Below are 19,118 nucleotides of genomic sequence, written 5' to 3' on the forward strand. Positions count from 1 at the left end.
GATGAAAAAAAAAAAAAAAAGGTGCACACAAGCCTGAAAATGCTTTTTTATTTTTTTCAAGTTTAATACACACTAGAACAAGCCACAAAAGAGTGTTGCTAGCTCAGAACGACACTCACCTCAAGCCCACCCCAGGAACCCCAAAACACAGAGACCAGGAATTGGGTCAATGGCTCCTGGGGAGACCAAACACTCCTGGGGAGGCCGAGGTACCCTGAACTTTCTGTGACCTCCTGACCTCCCATGACCCACAGCCTAGACTCCGTCGGCCCCTCCCCTCCCTGACTCCCAGGACTTCCTCCCTCCTCGGGGGACAGAGGGACAGCAGGGGCACAGGTTCAGGGCCCTCGGGTCCAGCTGTCCAGAAGCTGGGCTCTGGCTCAGGCTGGAGAAACATTGCAGAAGGGCTGCCAGGGCTGTCAAGCCCCCACACACTCCACGTAATTGGCAGGGTACAGGCCAATGCGGCCACTCTGCAGCTGGCCCTGGCACCAGCCCTGCTCGTCCTCCTCGCTCATCTTCAGCAGCTCCTCCCCTGGGGGAAGGGGGGTTGGTCATTGCCAATTGCCCTGGCCCAGCCCCGTTCCTGCAATTGGGTCAAGGACTGAGGGGGGCAGGCAGTAACCCAGAGAACCCAGCTAGGGGAAGAGACCTGGCTCAGGCAGAGGGAGGTCCCAGTCAGCCAGCCACCCCACCCCAGGCCCTGGACGCAGCAATCGGACCCCAGCTGGAGGTTTCGAGAGGCAGACACTCTGACTCCTGCAGACTGGACCCAGAGCAACCTTAAGAGTCAGAGAACTGACCCTTAAGAAGTAGGTGTCTGGCTTCCCTTTGCCACCCCCGCCCCCCACCCACCCACCCTGTCCAAGACAGTAAATGGGGAGGGAAGGTTGAAGCCTGGAAAGGAACAGGAAAAGGGTCCCAGGGTACCTGCTCGGAAGCTCAGCTCATCAGCTTCCTGGCCAGCGTAGTCATAGAGCGCCCGCACCCGCACCCCAGTGGCAGCCTTCCGGGGAGTCTCCTCATCTGACCACTCCTCATCCTGCCCACTGCTGGAGAGGGGAGGCAGAAGGGGCAGGCTCAGGGCATAAGGAGCACCTTGACCGAGAGAGCCTGGGGCCCACAGCCAAGGGCCCACCCCCGGGAGGGACCCTGGGAGAGGCAGGTGGGGAAGAACTGGAAGAATCTGGCCTGGCCTCTGCCACCTGCCTGCGAGCTCAGGTGCCCTTCCTGCCACACGGTGCTGACATGAGCAGTAAGTGAGAGGGAACGGGGGGCACCTGGCAAACCTAAACCACCATGAAAACTGGCATTACAGCCCCCGGGAGGTCCAAGGTCCCTGACACTCATTTTCTTTGTTTGTTTTTTAAATCCTCACCTGAGGATATTTTTCCATTGATTTTTAGAGTGGAAGAGAGAGAGGGAAAGACATGGAGAAACACTGATGTGAGAGAAACATTGATTGGTTGTCTCCTGCACGAGCCCTGAGGAGGAGCCTACAACCAAGGTACCTGCCCTTACCCGGAATCGAACCCGGGACCCTTTGGTCCATAGGCTAACACTCTATCCACTGGGCAAAACTGGCTATGGCTCTGACACCCATTTTCAACCCACTTCAGGTGTGAAGGGAATGAAGGAAAGGCGGGCAGGGCAGGGGCCAGAGCTGAACAACCAAGTTTCTGGCTCTCACCCTGGGGACACGGGGGACTGAGGTGGGGGCACAGCACCATCTCTTGTGGGCCCGATGCTGGTCAGAGTAACCTCATCAGGGCTCCGGCCACCCTTCTCCTTCCGGTTTATTGTCCTCTGTGTGTCCAAGGACCACTCCTGTGGGAACAGTGCTTAGGGTCAGGCTGGGCTGCAGGCTGTGGTGGCATCCAGGGCCATCCAAATCACCTTCACCTCTTCATCCCAAGTCCTGGCCTCTCTCCTGAGGTCCAGGCTGAGCCCAGTGGGAGTCCATCCCATCTCCCAGACCCACCTGGAACACGTACCTCAAACTGTGGCCAGTGTGTGGCCATGCCCGGCCCGTGGGTGCTGCGCCACCAGCGCAGATCCTGTTCGTCGCTGGCTGCCTCGATACCCTGATGCAGGTCTCTGTGGAGCTCATGGAACCTGTGGCCCGAGGCACAACCCTCAAACTAGGAAGCCTTGGGCCCTTGCACCTCCTTAAATCTCTTTCAGCCCAGCCAGAGCCCAAGGGAGTGGAAGAGACCCAGCAGTTCCCCAGATCTCCATGCCCACGCAGGCCATACCTCTCACTGCTGGAGAGGTCGAGGTGCTGGTGTAAGGTGAGCAGCATATCCTTGAAGAAGAGAAGCCGCTGGCGCTCAGCAGCCTGGCAGGTCTCGAAGGCCTGTTCCATGTCTTCCATGTAGCGTGGGGTGTAGCGATGCAGCTCTGCCAGCGTCTGCTCATACTGGGCTTTTGTCTGGGTGGGGGAGGAGGGGACCTGGTCGGCACGAGACCTCCTTCCACTCATGATTCCGCTAGTATTTACTGAGTACCTGCCATTGGCTAGACTAGACCCTGGGCTAGGCACCAGGGGCAACCAGTCACAAGGTCTGGCTCCTGCCCCTAACAGCCTAATAAGAGAGGTGACATTTGGGCACAGCAGCTTTTAGAGTCTGGTGAGTGAAGACTAAAAGTGAGAGTAAGAAGAGATGGAGAGTGAAGACTGAGATGAGGTCCACCCAGGAGGGGGGTGGAAGAAATCAGGGAAGTCTTCATGGCGGAGGAGAAAACTGATCAGCACCTCAGGAGATGGGAAGATTTGGATATGCAGAGCTAGAGGAAAAGGCACGCTGTCAAAGCAACCAACATGAAAGGTGGTCCCAGGTGGAACACTGGGAAAGGAAGGGAGCTGGGAAGGTCTCAACTGCTAAAATTATCCCAATGCCTGAACTTGCACCGTTTCTTTCCCTGGGTAAAGCATCGTCTTTTCTCAGGTTCCTCCTTGTAATGGTAATCTGGAGAGAGGGTGGCAGGTGAGGACGAGAGCAGGAAGAGTGCTGGGGACTGGGAAAGGCATTCAGGAAGCCCTGAGCTGGGCTAGCCCATCCCATGGCGGTACCTTCTCGGCCTCCTTGGTGCAGCGGTCCACCCGCACCTGCAGCTTGCGCAGCTGGTCCTGGGAGACCGTGCTGTCTGCCTTCGCGTGGCTCTCCCGAGTCTGCGCTGTCTTCTCCTCCTTCCGGGCTCCGTGGTAACTCTTCTTGGAGGCCTCAACCTGGCACACACGGGGACAATTCTGGACCCCGCACACCACACCCCGGGCCCGTGGACTTAGTAAGGAGCAGGCCACTGCTGCGCATCCCTCCCAGGCTCACCTCCTTCAGCCTCTTCAGCCAGGGCTTCTGGGCCTTGCGGAAGCTGTCCTCTGCCGCCCGGCTCTCTCGGAAGCCACCCAGCACTGGCCGGTGGAAGGCCCCCCGCTGCCAGGCACGCACCCGCTCACTGTCCTGCCCGTGAAGCTTCTCCCGAACCTCCAGGTGCAGCGCGCTCAGCCGCTCAGCCGCTGTGAAGAAGGCGTGCCAGGCCTTCTCCAGCGTGCCATACTGGGGGCCTGCAGGGAGGCATGGGACTTAGGCCAGGCCAGGAAAGCCACCAGAAACGAGCCCTCCCCCACCTTCCCCAGGTGCTATTCCAGGTGCCAGGCACGCAGTGGGGATGCAAAGAAGAGCAACGATGTCAGCTGCTGCTTACTGCATACCCACTCTGTGCCTTGACACACCAGATCTCACTAAACCCTTGCCTCATCCACCACCATGAAGACAGTGTTGTGATCAACTGTTAACAAGTGAAAAAAACGGCGGCCCACACTAGTGAAGTTTACTGCCCAGAGCATGACAGCTGCAAGTGGGACTGAGATTCAGATCTAGGCCTGTGGCATAAACCTCTATACTCTGTTGCCTCAAAAGGAGGAACCAGTGTCTGTTCCCAGGGAAGGCCGATAGTTAGGGTGGAAAGATCCCATATCAGAAGGCCTGGCTCCAGTTTAAGTTATTCCTAGCTGTGTGGCTTCAGGCAAGTCTTAGCTTCTCTGAACTTCCGAATGTCCTCTAGAAAATGTGTAGATCAGGCCTATCTCCATCATAGGGTTGTTAGAAATATCAAATGACTCGTGACTGTACTTAGCAAACACTAACAGCACTGCCATGAGAATTACCAGGAGGATCTTCCCTTTAACAGGAAAGCAGACACGAGAGCCCCAACCTTCCACCACAGGTGCAAAAAGAAGCTTCCCCAGCCCTAGCTGGTTGCTCAATGGTTAGAGCACCTGCCTTGGCACCGGAGAGTCTCAGGTTCGATTCCCCGTCAAAGGCACATACCTGGGTTGCAGGTCTGGTCCGCACCCTCTCCGAACCCCATTGAGGCGTATGGGAGGCAATCATTCGATGTTTCTCTCTCTCTCTTTCTCTCCCCCCCCCCCTTTCTTCCCCTCTCCCATACATTCTCTCTAAAAATCAATGGGAAAATATCCTCAGTTCTTGGTTGAGGATTAAAAAGAAGAAGCTGCCTGCCTGATCTCCCCACATTGGTAGCTCTCTGCTCCCTGCTAGGCCCATATGCCGGCTCACCTTTCTCCACGGTACCCCTCCACTTTCGGGCCCAGTCAGCCAACTGCTGGGCATAGGCCTTCTCGATGCGGGCACGCTCCTGGAAGCAGCTGACCAGGTCCCCGCACAGCCGATGCCCATCTTCCACCCGCTGCACTGTCCGCCTGTAGTTGCCAGCCTGGGGTGTACATGGAAAGGGCGGAGTGGCCAGGGAGAAGCCCCCTGCAGGGCTGGCGCTGCCAGCTAGACAACCCCAGATAGGTGGCTGAGCCCAGAGGGGTGGGCATTACAGTGCCACCCCCAAACCCATCTGCTCACCTCCCAGAAACTGCCCTCTAGGGCCTCCCCTCCAGTGTCTTCCTCTGGAGCCATGGTGTCCCTGCAGCACGGAATGGTGGCGGGTGGGGCTGTGGAGTACAGAGGGAAGCAGAGAAGCTGGGCACGTGCTTTCTGGGAGAGGAAGAGGCCCTCTCCTGTCCCTGGGCTTCACCCCCACTGCCATCCCACCACCCACGGGGCTGTTGTAACTAGGACTTAGCAGGCAGGGGTCTGGGAGTCCCCAAGAGGGGCAGGATAGGGGCAAAGATGGCGGTTTCAAAGCTCCTTCTCTTCCCCTGGGTCTGCCCTCCCCCATCTCACCCCATGTACCTGGAGCCTAGAGATCACTTCAGGGACCTGGCTGTCCAACTCTCAAAGCTGCCACTGTGACTCTGCCTTGAAGCTAATGAGAGCAAAGCAGGGGGTAAGGGCGGGGACCCAGACCGTCCAGGGCGGTGCCCAGCTCCCCCAATATAGCAACTGCTGTCAGAAGCGCCAGATTCCAGCCAGGAGAATGCCAGGCAGGTCATCCGATCCAGCTGGGGATTAGATGGCAGGCGGGGGTGGGTGGTGGGCAGAGGGCCCCACCACCCTGCCTGCAGATGAGAAAGAGGACGCCTGCCCCAGCCGGGGTCCTGCTGCCTTTCCTTGAACAACAAGGAGGTCCTTTTCCAGACCAGGCCAAGTCAGAGGGTGCCCAGCCACTCTGCCTGGCGCTGGGAAGGACTGAGAGCCCAGAGGCCTAAGTCCCATCTTGGCCTCGTAAGGGAGCCTCAGATCCCTCCTCAGATGGAAATTCTGCCCCCTGGTCTGTTTCTGTGCCGGGGCTGGTATAACACTCAAACCAAGCAATGAACAGCAGTATGAGGGGCCTGACGGTCACAAGGAGACTCCTCCTGGCCCCAGCATCTGCGGTCCCACAGGGCTCTGTGGGTAATGAGCAACTCAGCCCCACCCTCAAAAAGCTCAGAGTCTGTGACACCATGAGGGAGTCAGACAGGTGACGGGCCAGTTATAAGAGTATTCTCCAGAATCACAGAGCAGGGCAAGGCGGATTCCTACCCACACCACCACCCCAGGGGCGCGAGGACACAGTGGCACGTGGCCACTCCCTTCCTGCCTCTGCGCAGGGTCTCAGCTGTCCAAGACAGCCACTCGGGCTCCTAGAAGGAAATCGCATCCTCCTCTGAGCAAGCCCAGGGGACTCCGCCAGGCCCATTGAGGACAGAGGACGGAATGTGCCTGTTGCCCCCAAGCAAGGCTTCATCGCAGTGCCCCCTCCACACTGACGAACCTCTACCCGTTCTTCCACATTCAAATCGAGGCATCTCGTCCACAGCCTCGCTCGCCATCCCCATTCCCACAGCCCCTCTGACCCCTCAGTCGGTATAAATCCCACAGGATCTGTCCGCAGTCGTTGACAGACTTCCTGAGGGTCCAATTTGGGTTCCTCCAGGCACTGGCGTTAGTAGTTGAATGAAAACACAAATGTCATTCCCCTGAAGACCAGGAAACCCACAGCTACAGCAGCTGTGTGAAAGGTTGGCCTGTGCGGGCTCCCCCCCCCCCACCCCCCCGCAGCTAACAGGAGAGCTCAGGCCTGCAACAGAGGTGCCTGGGCACAGGGCAGAGCAGCTAACCCCACCAGGGTCCTCAGCACTTCACCTTGCTTCCTCTTGAGTCTGTCCCACTTGCCAACCAGAAGGAGAGAACCAGAGCTGCGGCTGTCAATCACCGGCCTTTGGTGCCGTCCCAGTCAGGCATCCTGGGGCCCCAGCCCCCTGCCCGCCCCAGCTCCATGCTCCCAGCTCCCTGGAGAGCTGCCCCCGACCCATTCCCTCTCTCTGGCCCCAGAACAGAGCAAGCTGTGTGCAGGGCTGGCACTGCTCCCTCCGGCCTCCCAGAGCAAACACAAGACCAAGCCCCAGGCACAGCCAGGCCCCACAGCCCCCGCTGGATCTAGCTGTAGGGGTGGGCCTTGCACCCGTACCTCCCGATCTCAGCAGAGACCCAGAACAGTCCCCAGAACACGCTGCCACAGACAAGAGCTCAGAAAGCAGATAATGAAAGCTTCCCCGCCCAGGGAGTCAGCACCTACTGGACCCCGAGAAGTCGGCTGGGACTTGGCAGGGTCTCCTCATAGCTGCCTGGGCCAAGGTAAGGAATCCTGGGGTTCAGGAAAGAACCACTCTCCCTACCTGAGGCAGGTAGGTAACCCCGGCCCAGACCTGCCCTCCCCCTTCCCAGAAGCTGGGGGCAAGCCCCTGGGAGGGAGCACTGCCTTCCTGCCCTGCCCAACCATCCTGTCCTGAGTCACAGGCTGCACCCAAGGCCTCTTCTTCCAGCCGCCCCTCCCCGAGGGCCGGCAGCCCTGAGTTGAAGGCACGGAGGGGGCGGTAGACATAGGGACACCTAGGCTACAGCGGCTGGAATCAGTGGCCAGGGCGGCTGGGGGAGGGGGTGGCGCGGGGAAAGGGGAGGAGGCAGGGCCTGGGAGGGGCATAACAAAGGGGCACTTTTGGAAACCCGACCTGCCTGCCGAGGTGCCTGCTCCCCGATGACGCACTCCAAACCCGGACCTTCCACACCAAACCTCGGAGCCCAGGGGCTGGCGGGCTCTGCTCTCAACCCTGTGGACGTCGCCCTTCGACCGGCCCCTCTGGCCAGCCGGGTGCTGCACAACTCAGAGCCATGAAGCCCAAGCGGAGCTGCCAGGCCAGGCCCAGCCATGGAGGTTCCAGGACTTGTTGGCCAAACTTGTTGAACTCGGTCTCGGCGGGGGTGGGGCCGGCCGCTCACTGCTGAGGGCAGGGGGACTCGAGATGGTGGCCCGGGCAGCGGCCCCGGGAACTAGAGCTCTTTGCAGAGGGCAAAAGGGTCGCCGGGGAGCGAAGGCCCTTACCGGGGCCCCAGGACGATCTGGAGCCCTGAAGAGGCCCCAGGAGACGGTGTGCCCTCCGGTCCCAAAGCCCCCTCCCCCCGGCCGGCATGGGAGATTTCAGGGTGCGCGCCGCCGCCGCAGATGAACCACCCCCTCGGTTCAGCTGCAACGCTCCGTCCACGCACCGAGCGGGGTGGCCAGGGGCTCCGGGGGCGGGAGTCGGTCCCTCTGCAAACTTCAGGGGTGGGAGCGAGGGGAAGGCGGGCGCGAGCCGGCGCTCCCGCCGCCACCTTCCCGCGGTCTCCGCGCTGCCGCACTCACCGCGTCCTCCCTGCGCGCTGGGGTGAGTTGGGGTCCGGCCACGCTCCCGCTGGAGTCCTGACGCTCCGCGCCCTGACCGCCGCCTCCCAGAGCGCTCCGGGCCCTCCCCCCGGGAAGCCCAGCCCCCGGCCCCGCCCTCTCCTCCCTGCCGCGGCCCCTACCCCACCGTCCGTCCGCAGGCGCGGGGCCGCTGGCATCGCGGCGACCGGCGGCTCCCGGGACGCGGGCCGTGAGTCGCGGCTCCCGCGTGAGAAGTGCCAGGGCCGACTCCTCAGGGTGGCGCCGAGCCGCTGCGGGGCGTCCGATTTCAGCTTTGCCCCTCCCCGGCTTTTGCAGAGCCTGGGAGACTTGTGGAAGCGGGAAGGGACCGGCGCATGGACACCCTTTGGAGGGAGGTCTGGGGGCTACACTGCCTTACATTTTTTGCAGATCACAGACTCCTTAGAAGTTAGCTCCGACGTAGCTCACCACCATCCCCTTGTGAGCATTCGGATTTCCATTGTGCAGATGCAGAAACTGAGGTCAGATACCTTCGGCGGCTTGCACGGGATCTGCAGTGGGGCAGGGCCGGGACTCCAACTCCAGCCCGGCCTGCCAATCTGAGGCGCATTCGGAAGCCTGGGACCCACACGCGGTAGGGGTGGGGCAAAAAGGCAAGAGCTCCTCCCCCTCCGTGTTCTCATTCCCACATTTTGTGTCACTCCTGTATTCACTTTTAAGTCCCTTCGCCCCTCCACCGCCTGTGTCGGTCACCAGCCTGGGTGGATTTTTCCAGATCCCCACGATGCCACCCCACCCTAAACAAATCCCTTCTTTCTCGGGCCCGTGTCCCCACCCCGGCATTTTTTCGGAGCCTGCCCTCTGTTATTTATATCCATTGGAGCGGTCCAAGAATGTTCCGAAGCTGACCTAATCGCCACCTGCTCGGCCTCCCCTCCCCTCCCGCTCGCTCCTGCGCTGGTGACCCGGCGGCCGCGTCCTCCCCTGGCAGGCGAGAGGGGGCTCAGGCCGGCGAGGGCGGACGCCCGGGCGCTCGGAGGATCCAGACCGCGCAAATCCGCTCGGGGTTGGAGAGCCGGGAAGCCCAGGGTCACGTTCTCGCTTCTTACCCACTCGATACACACCGACACCCCCCCTCCCCATCCCCGACACACATACACTCCCAGAGGAGTGTGAGTACGTGTGCGCGGATTTTTAAACCGTAGCTTTGAAAATAGCGAAATTATGTTTCTAGTAAACCTGGGAGGAATTACTGGCGCGTTCTTTGTGCAGATAAATCCGCTCATAAATTGGAAAAGGCCAGAAGGGAATGAATGAAGGTAATTGCAGGGGGTAGTATGAGCTGCTGCGGGTGGACTTGCTCCGTAGTCCCGGTGAGAGGGCGAAACTGCCTCCCAAGACCCAGTGAGGCACCCAAGACCATTGGTCTGAGGCCTCAGCCGCTTGGCAAGTGGTGCCTGAGTAGTGGGTCCTTGCCTGGGTTCTCACAAGGGTGTGTGCCCAGCAGGATGAACTTCTGAAACCAGGCTCAGCACCCACTCTCGGCTGCGTCTTGGACAAGTCCCTTTTCTCCGTGTCTGTTTCTACCTCTATAAGGCATGACAGGTGACCGGCTGGCCTCCCAAATGGGCCGTGTGCCCCGGCTAATTGCGGATTGTAAAACAACTGCAAATGAGAGGAGCTGGGGTAGTGTCTGATGACAGTCACGGTGGTTTGTGTTATTTAAAATCTGTTAACATCGCACCTAGTGCCTGAGGGCCTTTAGGCACCTAGACAGAAAGTGTGAAAACACAACAATGAAATTAATTACAGGAGCCGCTTATTAAAACCCCATTAAAAAGCAAGGCTGCAAGCCAGGCCCTGGGGTCTGGGGAAGCCAGGTCACAGAGACTCAGAAAACAGGGCTGTTAATGAGATCATGAGGAGTGGATGCCGGTGTAAAACATCTGGTTTCCCTGGGGTTCAATCTGGAAGCAGAAAGCAGAAATGTCGCAGCTGATCTTAATTGCCCCTAAGGTACCATAGGGAGAAAAAATAAACCCAAACCCAGAGCACACCAAGCTGCTTCAAAAGGGAAAAAGACAGAGCTGCTCTTGAAAGACAACCCCCTGTTAGGGCTGCCCCCAGGGCTCAGATTTCTATGCTCCACAGCCAGAGCCCCTACACACTCACACTGCTCTATCAGTGAAGTGCCCGGCTTGAAGAGACTTCAAGATGAGATGCCCAAGGTCAGAGGGCTGGATAGACAGAGACCTACAGACGTGGTTTGGCTTGAGGCACCAAGTGGCAGGTTGGTCCAGAGCCCAAGTTTGAAACATTCACAGACTCACTCACCTTGAGCATCTGGAATGTCCTAACCCCTGTGCCTTCACCTGTTTGTTTATTTATTTAGTCATTCATTTATCCAACCAAGAAAACATTTGCATTTTTGCTCTGTGCTAAGCCCTATGCTAGGGTATTGGGAACACAAAGATAAATCAGGCAGGGCTCTAAGTGCACAATAATGATTCTCTGTGGACATGAATTACTCTGTGAGAAGAGAGACAGAAGAGACTGCCTTCCATGGGTGGTGACACTTGATGGGTCTTGATGAGCAGGAATTCGTCATGTGGAGAGGCATTCTAGACGGCAGTACCAGGGTGTGCCAAGCCCCAGGGGTGTTAGCATATGACCCAGCAATTCCACTTTTCGGTGTCTGTCCTAGACGGATGTGTACAAGTGCATGAAAACATACAAAGATGTTTGCATGTAGTATTGTTTGCAATAAGGGGAAACAGAAGACGAATGTCCATAGGAGTGCCATGGTTAAATTACCTAAAGTTCATTCATGCTTTGATTACTCTGCAGCACCTAAAATACACGTTATAGAGATGTGTTCTTCTATGAAGATCTCTAAGGCACTGTTGAGTGAAAAAAAAAAAAGCAAAGTGCAGCACACACAAAATATTCAGAGAATATTCACCAAATTTATTTTTGTGATTATCTCTAGTGAGATGTATAGAATTGGTAAAGGAGACTTTTGTAAGGTTAGAAAATTAACAGTGAGAATGTAGTTACGTGTAAATTGTATATTTAAAATAAAGAGTCTTTTAGGAGATGGTGAGTGGGTCTTCTTGTCTAAAACAGTGCTGTCCAAATAGAATCTTTGGCAGCGAGGGAAACATTCTATAGCCTCACTGTCCAATGCTGTAGCCATTGAAATGTGATTAGTGTGGTTAAGAAGCTGAATTTTAAATTTCATCTAATTTTAATTAACTAAAAATGTAATAGCCACAAAGCTAGTGGCAACTGAATTGTACAGTTCTGGTCTAGAATATTGAGTTTAGGATCTGGTGGAGGCAGATGAGAGATGAGGCTGGTAAGATAGGTTGGGATGGAATGAATGGTGAAGCTTTGCAAGGTGGGCTGAAGAATTTGGACTTTATCCTACAGGAGCAGTGGGCAGTGTGGATGAGAGTGACTAGATAAAGGTAACTCTGGCAGCCCTGCAGAGGGTAGATTAGAGTGGGCAGAGGGCTGAAGGCTGCTGTGTTTCTCTCCATGGCCTCTGGACATTGCCCCAGCATTCCTGACTGGCAGCTGAATAAAGTATTCTGACTCGATAGCTATGTTTTTAAGATCTCAGGCAACCCCAGAGTTATTGAGAAGGGTTAACGTCAGCGGGGGAGGCTGTTTTTGTGTTGGAACGCAGGAAGAACAGCAGATGGATGACATTAGAGTGAAAATGCATAGCAGGTTTCAGAGTGGGGACTTTAATGAAAGCTTCTCCAGGGTCAGGAATTTGCCTGGAGCAGATTCGTTGCAAATGCCTCTGCAGAGCCCAGGTGTACAGGAGGGTTCTGCTCAGGAAGCCTGCCCTGGCTCGTGTGGGCCCTTCCCTGAAGTCCACAGGGTCCTCCTGAAAGAATTCTAGTGGAAAATCCACTCCGTTGTCTGCCGTTCATGGAACACCCACTATGCCAGATACCATGCCTGGTGCTGGGTCCACAATGCAAACACGGCACACATGGTCCCTAACTTCATGGAGTTTTCCACTAAAATCAAATTAAGGCCCAAATACATAGTTACCCTTTGTAGTAAGTGTTTTAAGGGAAATAGGAACATTCAAAGGACGTGGTACTGAGAAAATAAGAAAGGGAGCATTAAGAATATAGGCACCCTAGCCAGTTTGGCTCGGTGGATAGAGCATCGGCCTGCGGACTGAAGGGTCCCAGGTTTGATTCTGGTCAAGGGCATGTACCTTGGTTGCGGGCACATACCCAGTAGGGGGTGTGCAGGAGGCAGCTGATCGATGTTTCTCTCTCATCGATGTTTCTAACTCTCTATCTCTCTCCCTTCCTCCCTGTAAAAAATCAATAAAATATATATATTTTTAAAAATATAGGAGGATCAGAGAAGATCTTTCCGGAAGTTTAAGCTTCTCTACCCACAGAAGCCCCCAAAACCCAAAAGGCAAGTAGAAGTCATCTAGGTGAAGAGGGAACCTAAGAGAGAAAATTCTAGTTAGAAGGACTGAGGTGTGCAAAGGCCACGATATGGAGATGACCTTCTAGAGAAGAAGGGTAGAGTGGGTAGGGCATGGTGAATGAGAGGGGGAGGGAAGAGGGACGGGCGGTACCCAGACACCACAGGCATTGTCTTACTCTGAGTGCAGAAATGAAGCAGAAGAGAGACCTCAGTGTGTTTCTGGATGTCATGTGAGGAATAGATTAGAGCAGGGGATCGGCAAACTGTGGCCTGGGCCACCTACAAGCTAAGGATGGGTTTTATATGTTTAAACAGTTGAAAAATATCAAAAGGAGAATAATATTTTATAACACATGAAGGTTCCAGGAAATTCAAATGTCAGTGTCCCCAAATAAAGTTTTATTGGAACACGGCCTCGCTCATTTGTTTACAAAGTGTCTATGGCTGCTTTTGCACTGTTGGATAGTTACAGCAGAGACTGTATGGCCTGCAAAGCCTAAAATATTTACTATCAGGCCCTTTACTCTCAACTATGCTGATCCCTGGATTAGAGGGAGACAAATAGCAGGGAGACCAATGAGGAGGTTGCCACAGTCAAAAGTGCAAGAACAAAGTGGCTTTTGTTAGAGTGGTAGCCGTGGGGGTACTCCGTGTAGGGACTGAAGAAGTATGTGGGGAAATCGGTAGATCTTGCTGATGAGTTAAATGTGGATGCTAAGTGGGGAGAGATATTTCAAAGTGGCTCCCAACCTGAGATCTTGGAGTGGACTCTGGACCAGAGTAAGATATTAGTGGGGCAGTTGGCAAAATTTGCACCAAGTTTGTTGATTAGTGTTATTAGCGCTAATTTCCTCACTTTGATAATTGTATGATGCTTGTGTAAGATGTTACATTTGTGGAATTATGGAAGAGTATATTGAAATTCTTTGTAAGCTTTATGCAACTCTTTGTAAGTCTGAGATTATTTCAAAATGAAAAGTTAAAAAAAATAAATGAAAACAAACAAAGGAAAAATATGACTCCCTGGTTTTTAGCTTGAAGTGCCATTTACTGAGATGGGGGGAATGTGAAAGAGGCAGGAGGAGAAAGGAAGATCAAGACTTCACTCTTGGATACATTGGGTTTGAGATACTGAGATGTCCAAATGGTCGTGTCAAGAAGGTGGGGCCAGGTACTATTCTGGACATCATGGATTAGCTCGGAGACCTGGGGGAAGGTGAGAAAACCATGCAATTCAACCTCGGAAAGGCAGCTTTGTGCCTGGGGGGAGACAGGGCTGGGGTGGCGAAGGGGGAGTGCATGTACTTGCAGTGTCTGTGGTACACAGGCATTCTGCTCAGCACTTGGTCACTGGAGCCTCTCAACAACCCAGTCCAGTAGGACTTATTCTTCCCAGTTTACAAAGAAGGCCACAGCCTCCCATCTTAAAATCCTTAACTACATCTGCAAAGAGCCTTTTTCTAAATGAAGTAACATTCACAGGCTCTGGAGATCAGGAGGTAGCTACATCTTTTCAGGGACCGCCATTCAACCCACGTCACTGGACTGGAGAGGGCTACAGCGGTTAGCCTTGGAAAGCTAGTAAAATACTTCCTGAACTTGAAAAGCAGCCTGACTTTCAGAGTTTCTCTCTATCCAGTTTTACAAATGTGTCTCTTTGCAGAATGGATCAGCAGCCTCAACGCTGCCAACACCAATGTGGCTTGGACTTCTAGATGGCCTATAATTATGACAAAACTCTCAGACTCTGGGACCTAATGACACAGGGGTAGTCAAGCACAAAGGGTAGCATACAGTAACTGTGACTGGGAGGATGCCCACTCAGAGTTTTGAGTGTTGGGGAGGATGCGTGTAGATTGTACCAAGATACCCGCCCCCTCTCTGAGGCTACTGGCTTCCCCAGTAAGAACCACAGTTACCTTGGCAGCTCACTGCCTTCCTCTACAAGGACAAACTTAGCTAGGGTTCCTTGGGCAAGATTTTTGTCACAGGCTCTTAGAGTTAACATGTCATAGTAGGGACAGGAGCCAAAACAGGGCAGAGAAGAGGGGAGTGGGAAGAGGGGAGTGTGAAGGAATGCAAATGTAGTTCTCCCAGTCCCACTAGCACATGACTCACCCACTCGTAGGGAACTGGCTTGGCTGTCACACAGAGGGAACCATTTTTATTTCTGTCACTTGGGAGTCCTGCAGTCCTGGAACAGCCCTCTGGCATCAGAAGAGTGAGGAGAAGGCACTGCCAGAACTCAAACCCTGGTTTCTGACTCTCTGGTTCCTGATTCTCTGGTCTCTCTTCTTTCCATGATGGTTATCTGACTGGTGAGAACAGCGAAGAGCTTCTTCACTACCTTTATTAGGCCTTATCAGTAAATAACGTATCACAAGGAGATAATATAACTTCTATTTGTGGAACACTTTACAGTTTGCAGAGCACTTTCACGTATAGTATTTCAGCACTCTGGCAGTTGCCCTGAAAATCTGGCTGCCTGGAGAAGTTTCCTGGCACCCTGGACCTACGGTATTCCAGGACAGGATGCTGATTTAGTGTGGAGATGGTGCCTCTTCCCCCACGGTAAAGACAGAAGGCAGGTTTTTTTGGTAATTACACAGCTGTCTGACACTTCCAAAGCTACCCAAAACTGTATATTTGGGAAATGAATGCTACTCCCAGAGGGTGGGAGCCATGCCCTCTTTTAGCATTATTACAAATTTATTTATATTTGGGCACTTAAATATGTATTGGCGATGCCAAGCTGCAAGGACTCTGAATGCTGTATTCAGTCTGTTTCCAATCCTTTAGGAGGAATTTCAACTTGTTCCCTGCAAGCTCTGCAGAATCCTTGAGGCTGTCATTTGCAAACCGCTGGATGCAGTAACTCTGTGTGGGAAGCCTGCACACACCATCCACATGGTTTTGCAGTCTCAGCGGAACGTTTGGATCCACAGACAGCTTGATCAGAATCAGAGTCACCTATCAGCCTGCACCAGGAAAACGGTTCCTACTTGATGGAAATTTCCTGCAGGGAGACCAGAGTTCAAAGCGGTCACTGGTTTCGGTCGCTTTAACAGCAAGTCACAGGATCACAGATTTTAAAGCTGGAAGAGATCTGAGCCACCTCGCCCCTCTCGATTTTATGATGAGGAAACGCAGGCATAGAAAAGTGAAATAATGAACCCAAGATCACAGAGTCTAAGAACAATGCCCTTACACCACTGTGTTATGTCATTTGTTCCAGATAAAACACCTAAGCCACATATTGTTTTGCTGATCAAAGAAACTGGCATTATTTAGGGTCATGCTCATGGTCTGCCCAGCTTCCAGTGTGAACACGAGACCTTTATTTGCTATCACCAGCAACTTTTGAATGAGTTGCCTCGTGATGCCTTATGTCAAAGGCTGTGTCACAGACAGGACCAAAACATCTATAAACAGAGTTACATGGCACAACCTCTCAATGGCATGAAACCAGAGCAATGCTTCACCATTCACCTCATTATCTGATTAGCAGCATTAAAAAAATATGTATGAAATACTTTTGTCCACCCTGCACCTGATGGCTCACCAGATGGGAGTGAATGACATCAAGCCTCAGTCTAGACCAGCCATGGGCAAACTACGGCCCGTTTGAAATGAATAAAACTAAAAAAAAAAAGACCGTACCCTTTTATGTAATGATGTTTACTTTGAATTTATATTAGTTCACACAAACACTCCATCCATGCTTTTGTTCCGGCCCTCCGGTCCAGTTTAAGAACCCATTGTGGCCCTCGAGTCAAAAAGTTTGCCCACCCCTGGTCTAGACAGTTATTTTCTACGGAAGCAAAGCAAAACCCAGGGTAAGAAGGCCCCAAAGCACAACCCGAAACAAAGTTCTTTCCTGGCAGGTGAGGAAGGTTTCCACTGGCCACATGTAGTTTGTTTAGGCCACCAGGGAAAACTCCCCAATCCTAAAAACAGACTCTGGGGAAACCTAGCATTAAGCAGGGCATATCCTTTGCTCATGAATCCATGATGGCTAACTATGGCCTCCATGCCTTTCCATTTCTCCCTCCTCTTTCCCCTTCATCAATCTCTCAAGATTCAGTTTAAGTGTCGCCTTCTCTGGAAGACTTCCTTTGACACTGTCCCTTCTTCATGCCACTCCAAGCTTAAAGTGACTTTTCTCTCTGCCCCCCATCCCACCAGAACCCAAAGCTCCCTCTCTCACTAAGCTTATCGCACTTTATGGCAGTCAGACAGGCATGAGCAGAGTAGAAGCGATAGGCCAATTACAGGTCACCAGGGCTGAAAGCGCCCAGGTGCCTAACAACGGACAATTGCATATCATTGATCAAGCGATTTGTCTCCCTGACTGTTCATATGGATGGTCATGAGGTTCGGATCTTCCCTTAACTTTTCCTCCCCTGGCATGTTACTAGTCATGCCCTAGAGCCCCTTAGAGGAGGAAGTAGGGGCCCAGAAAACAGGACTCCCATACAAGCCCTTGCATGACCATTTCCTTAAGCATTAAGCCCTCAGTACAATGAGGTTCTGATCTGCATCAAAAAATCTTAAGAACGAAGCCTCGGGTCTGTTGACAACAGACAGAGTTTTGGTCAAACTAGAGATAACATCTAGGCCTCACTTGAGTTTCAGCTCCAGGCCCAGAAAAGCAGCAAGGCCAGCCAGGGTGACGCCATGGCTGACATCAGGACCAGCTGTGATGACTATCAGTGCAGACTATGACCTTGAGGGGACACACCTGAAAAGCTGATGAATATTTGGTTGAGCTCCTACCCTGAAATCCCCCCTTTGGAAAGCAGGTAAAAATCCTCAAAGAATTCAGTGCTCTCCCTCCCAAACCCTGAGCACACCCTCACTTTTCCTCCTCTCCTTCCCCGAGATGGGTTTTCTTTGCATTTTTCTTCTAAGCACCAAGGGCCCTTCTTTTACTCTGTAGCTTGTTTTCTGAGCCCATACAGCCCAGCTGGCTCACTTCTTCCACAGCTCACTTCTTCTACCTCTGCGACTTTCCAAATAAACTTTTGCTTGTATTTGAGTCTTGGCTCTGAATTCTTTCTCAGCTAAAATTCAAGGACCATGGTCTAACATCTGGTGCCATTCACCACTAACAATTGTAGGTTTACCTGTCTGTTAAAAGGCACACTCCATGGGGGCAAAGAGCATTTTTCATTTTAGCATTCTCTTTGACTGAAATAGTGCCAGGAACAGAGTAGGTTTTTGATGTCAGTAGAATGAATGAAATTTGAATTCTTCTGCCTGCCATTCAACTTCCCCCTTTATGGGCCTTTCTTACTTTGCCAATGTGATTCTCAATGTGATCAATTTTCTCCTCTACAGGCTGTCTCCGACCCTATTCATAAATACCAATGCCCTCAAGCCAAACACCATTAGGGTCACTCCTGTACACAGTTGAACTTAGAATTCACTGATCATTGAAACAGAGGATGCCTACCACGGGGATTCTCTTCTCCTTCCCCCAGCCAAGTCCATGAAATTCCAATTTCCCTGTGAGACTTTCTTGAATACTTCTTTCTCCATTCGATTATTTTCTGATTGCATCTAAAAAGTCTTGGTTGGCATGCCACAATTTAGTACTCAACTGTGTTTTGTCTTGAATTGTTTACTTGTTTCACAAGTATTTTTCTTCTCTTCTCCGTGTGTTGTAAACCCTTTAGGGGCCCAGTCATCTCTTATGTTTCAGTATCCTCCAGAAATGAACACCCTACTGAGGTGTTCTGAATAAAGGCTGGTCTGAATAAAGGGGGCCATGTTGCTTTTGTAACACAGCTACAAGCCAGCAGGGGAGAGGCAGCCAACTTGCCCTGCTGGTGGTTTATCTTCCCATCAAAACAGCACTTTGGAATTTTTCTTCTGGAGCATTCATTTCTTTCCAAAAGGAATATCTTGAAATGTCTTCCATCCCTACTTGGCCTTCAGTGCAGGCTCTACCGTTAATGCATGTGTCTCCTCTCACCTTACCAAAGCGCCTGGCTCCGGGCTTAGCGGGTGGAAGGAAAGGTCCAGCAGTCCCAGTAACCCCAGCTCCAACCTGGCTCGTCGCAGAAAGTGGGGGGCATCCAAACCGTCTCCTCTCGGGCCAGGCGGGACACCTCTGACGCTCACTGCCTTGGCATTTGGCGGAAATCAGGACATAAGACCTCTAAGCCGGGCTGGCCAGCACGCCCTCCAGCTCATCATTGCCCCAGCTGCTCGCTAGGCGGACGCTCCGCAGGTTTGGGGAAAGCTGCCCATTTCAACCACGCTCCACAGGGAAACCGATCCCACTCAGCTGGAGGAATCCAAGCACTCCGCACCGACCCGCGGGGAAGTCGCTAGTTTTCTACAAAGCCGCCTTTCTCCTGTACGGATCAGCCAATGGCAAAGCCCGAGCGACGTGACCACCAATTAAAAGACAGAGAAGGCGGAGCCTAATCTTTGATTGACGTGTGGTCGTCTGAGGACCCGCGGAGGCCTGGCAGCGTCGCGTCCGAAGAGGCTTCAAGTGGGGTGGCATAGCCCTGGCGGCCATCTTTATTCCTGGCAAGTCCGCGGGCTGGAATAGATCAGAG

The 19,118-nt window shown here is 53.3% G+C and overlaps 1 protein-coding gene and 1 long non-coding RNA gene across 7 annotated transcripts; both read right to left on the reverse strand.

The window, feature by feature from the left end:
* Positions 1–17: 17 nt before the first annotated feature.
* PACSIN3 (protein kinase C and casein kinase substrate in neurons 3) lies at positions 18–8,667 on the reverse strand. 6 transcript variants are annotated; one of them, XM_070427938.1, is made up of 11 exons: positions 8,498–8,667; positions 5,208–5,280; positions 4,878–4,966; positions 4,581–4,737; positions 3,330–3,565; positions 3,074–3,229; positions 2,256–2,431; positions 1,995–2,115; positions 1,691–1,827; positions 931–1,052; positions 18–535 (listed from the first exon to the last, which is right to left on the reverse strand). In XM_070427938.1, exons 3-11 carry the CDS (start codon positions 4,929–4,931, stop codon positions 420–422), a joined length of 1,275 nt encoding a protein of 424 aa, XP_070284039.1. In that variant the 5' UTR covers positions 4,932–4,966; positions 5,208–5,280; positions 8,498–8,667; the 3' UTR covers positions 18–419. The 6 variants fall into 6 exon arrangements, with proteins under 6 accessions (XP_070284039.1, XP_070284042.1, XP_070284037.1 ...); XM_070427941.1 differs by lacking the exon at positions 8,498–8,667 and adding an exon at positions 8,080–8,182 and having other exon boundaries at positions 931–1,049; XM_070427936.1 differs by lacking the exon at positions 8,498–8,667 and adding an exon at positions 8,080–8,182.
* Positions 8,668–13,431: 4,764 nt separating this feature from the next.
* Positions 13,432–18,823, reverse strand: LOC139018921 (uncharacterized). The gene is made up of 3 exons (XR_011472961.1): positions 18,002–18,823; positions 14,665–14,861; positions 13,432–13,752 (listed from the first exon to the last, which is right to left on the reverse strand). It is a non-coding gene; the product is annotated as an uncharacterized lncRNA (long non-coding RNA).
* Positions 18,824–19,118: the final 295 nt, after the last annotated feature.

Source organism: Myotis yumanensis, unplaced genomic scaffold, assembly GCF_028538775.1.
Source record: "Myotis yumanensis isolate MYYU_CA2020_CCGP unplaced genomic scaffold, mMyoYum1.0.hap1 SCAF_10, whole genome shotgun sequence".
NCBI classification, from domain to species: Eukaryota; Metazoa; Chordata; class Mammalia; order Chiroptera; family Vespertilionidae; genus Myotis; species Myotis yumanensis.

Coding starts and splice junctions, on each gene's coding strand:
- PACSIN3 (XM_070427940.1), bottom strand. CDS start 4,931: ATGGCTCCAGAGGAAGACACTGGAGGGGAGGCCCTAGAGGGCAGTTTC. Junction 3,566..4,580: donor GAGGGGTACCGTGGAGAAAG/GTGAGCCGGCAT, acceptor GCCTCCCTGCAG/GCCCCCAGTATGGCACGCTG. Junction 1,053..1,690: donor CAGTCCCCCGTGTCCCCAGG/GTGAGAGCCAGA, acceptor TCCCCTCTCCAG/CAGTGGGCAGGATGAGGAGT.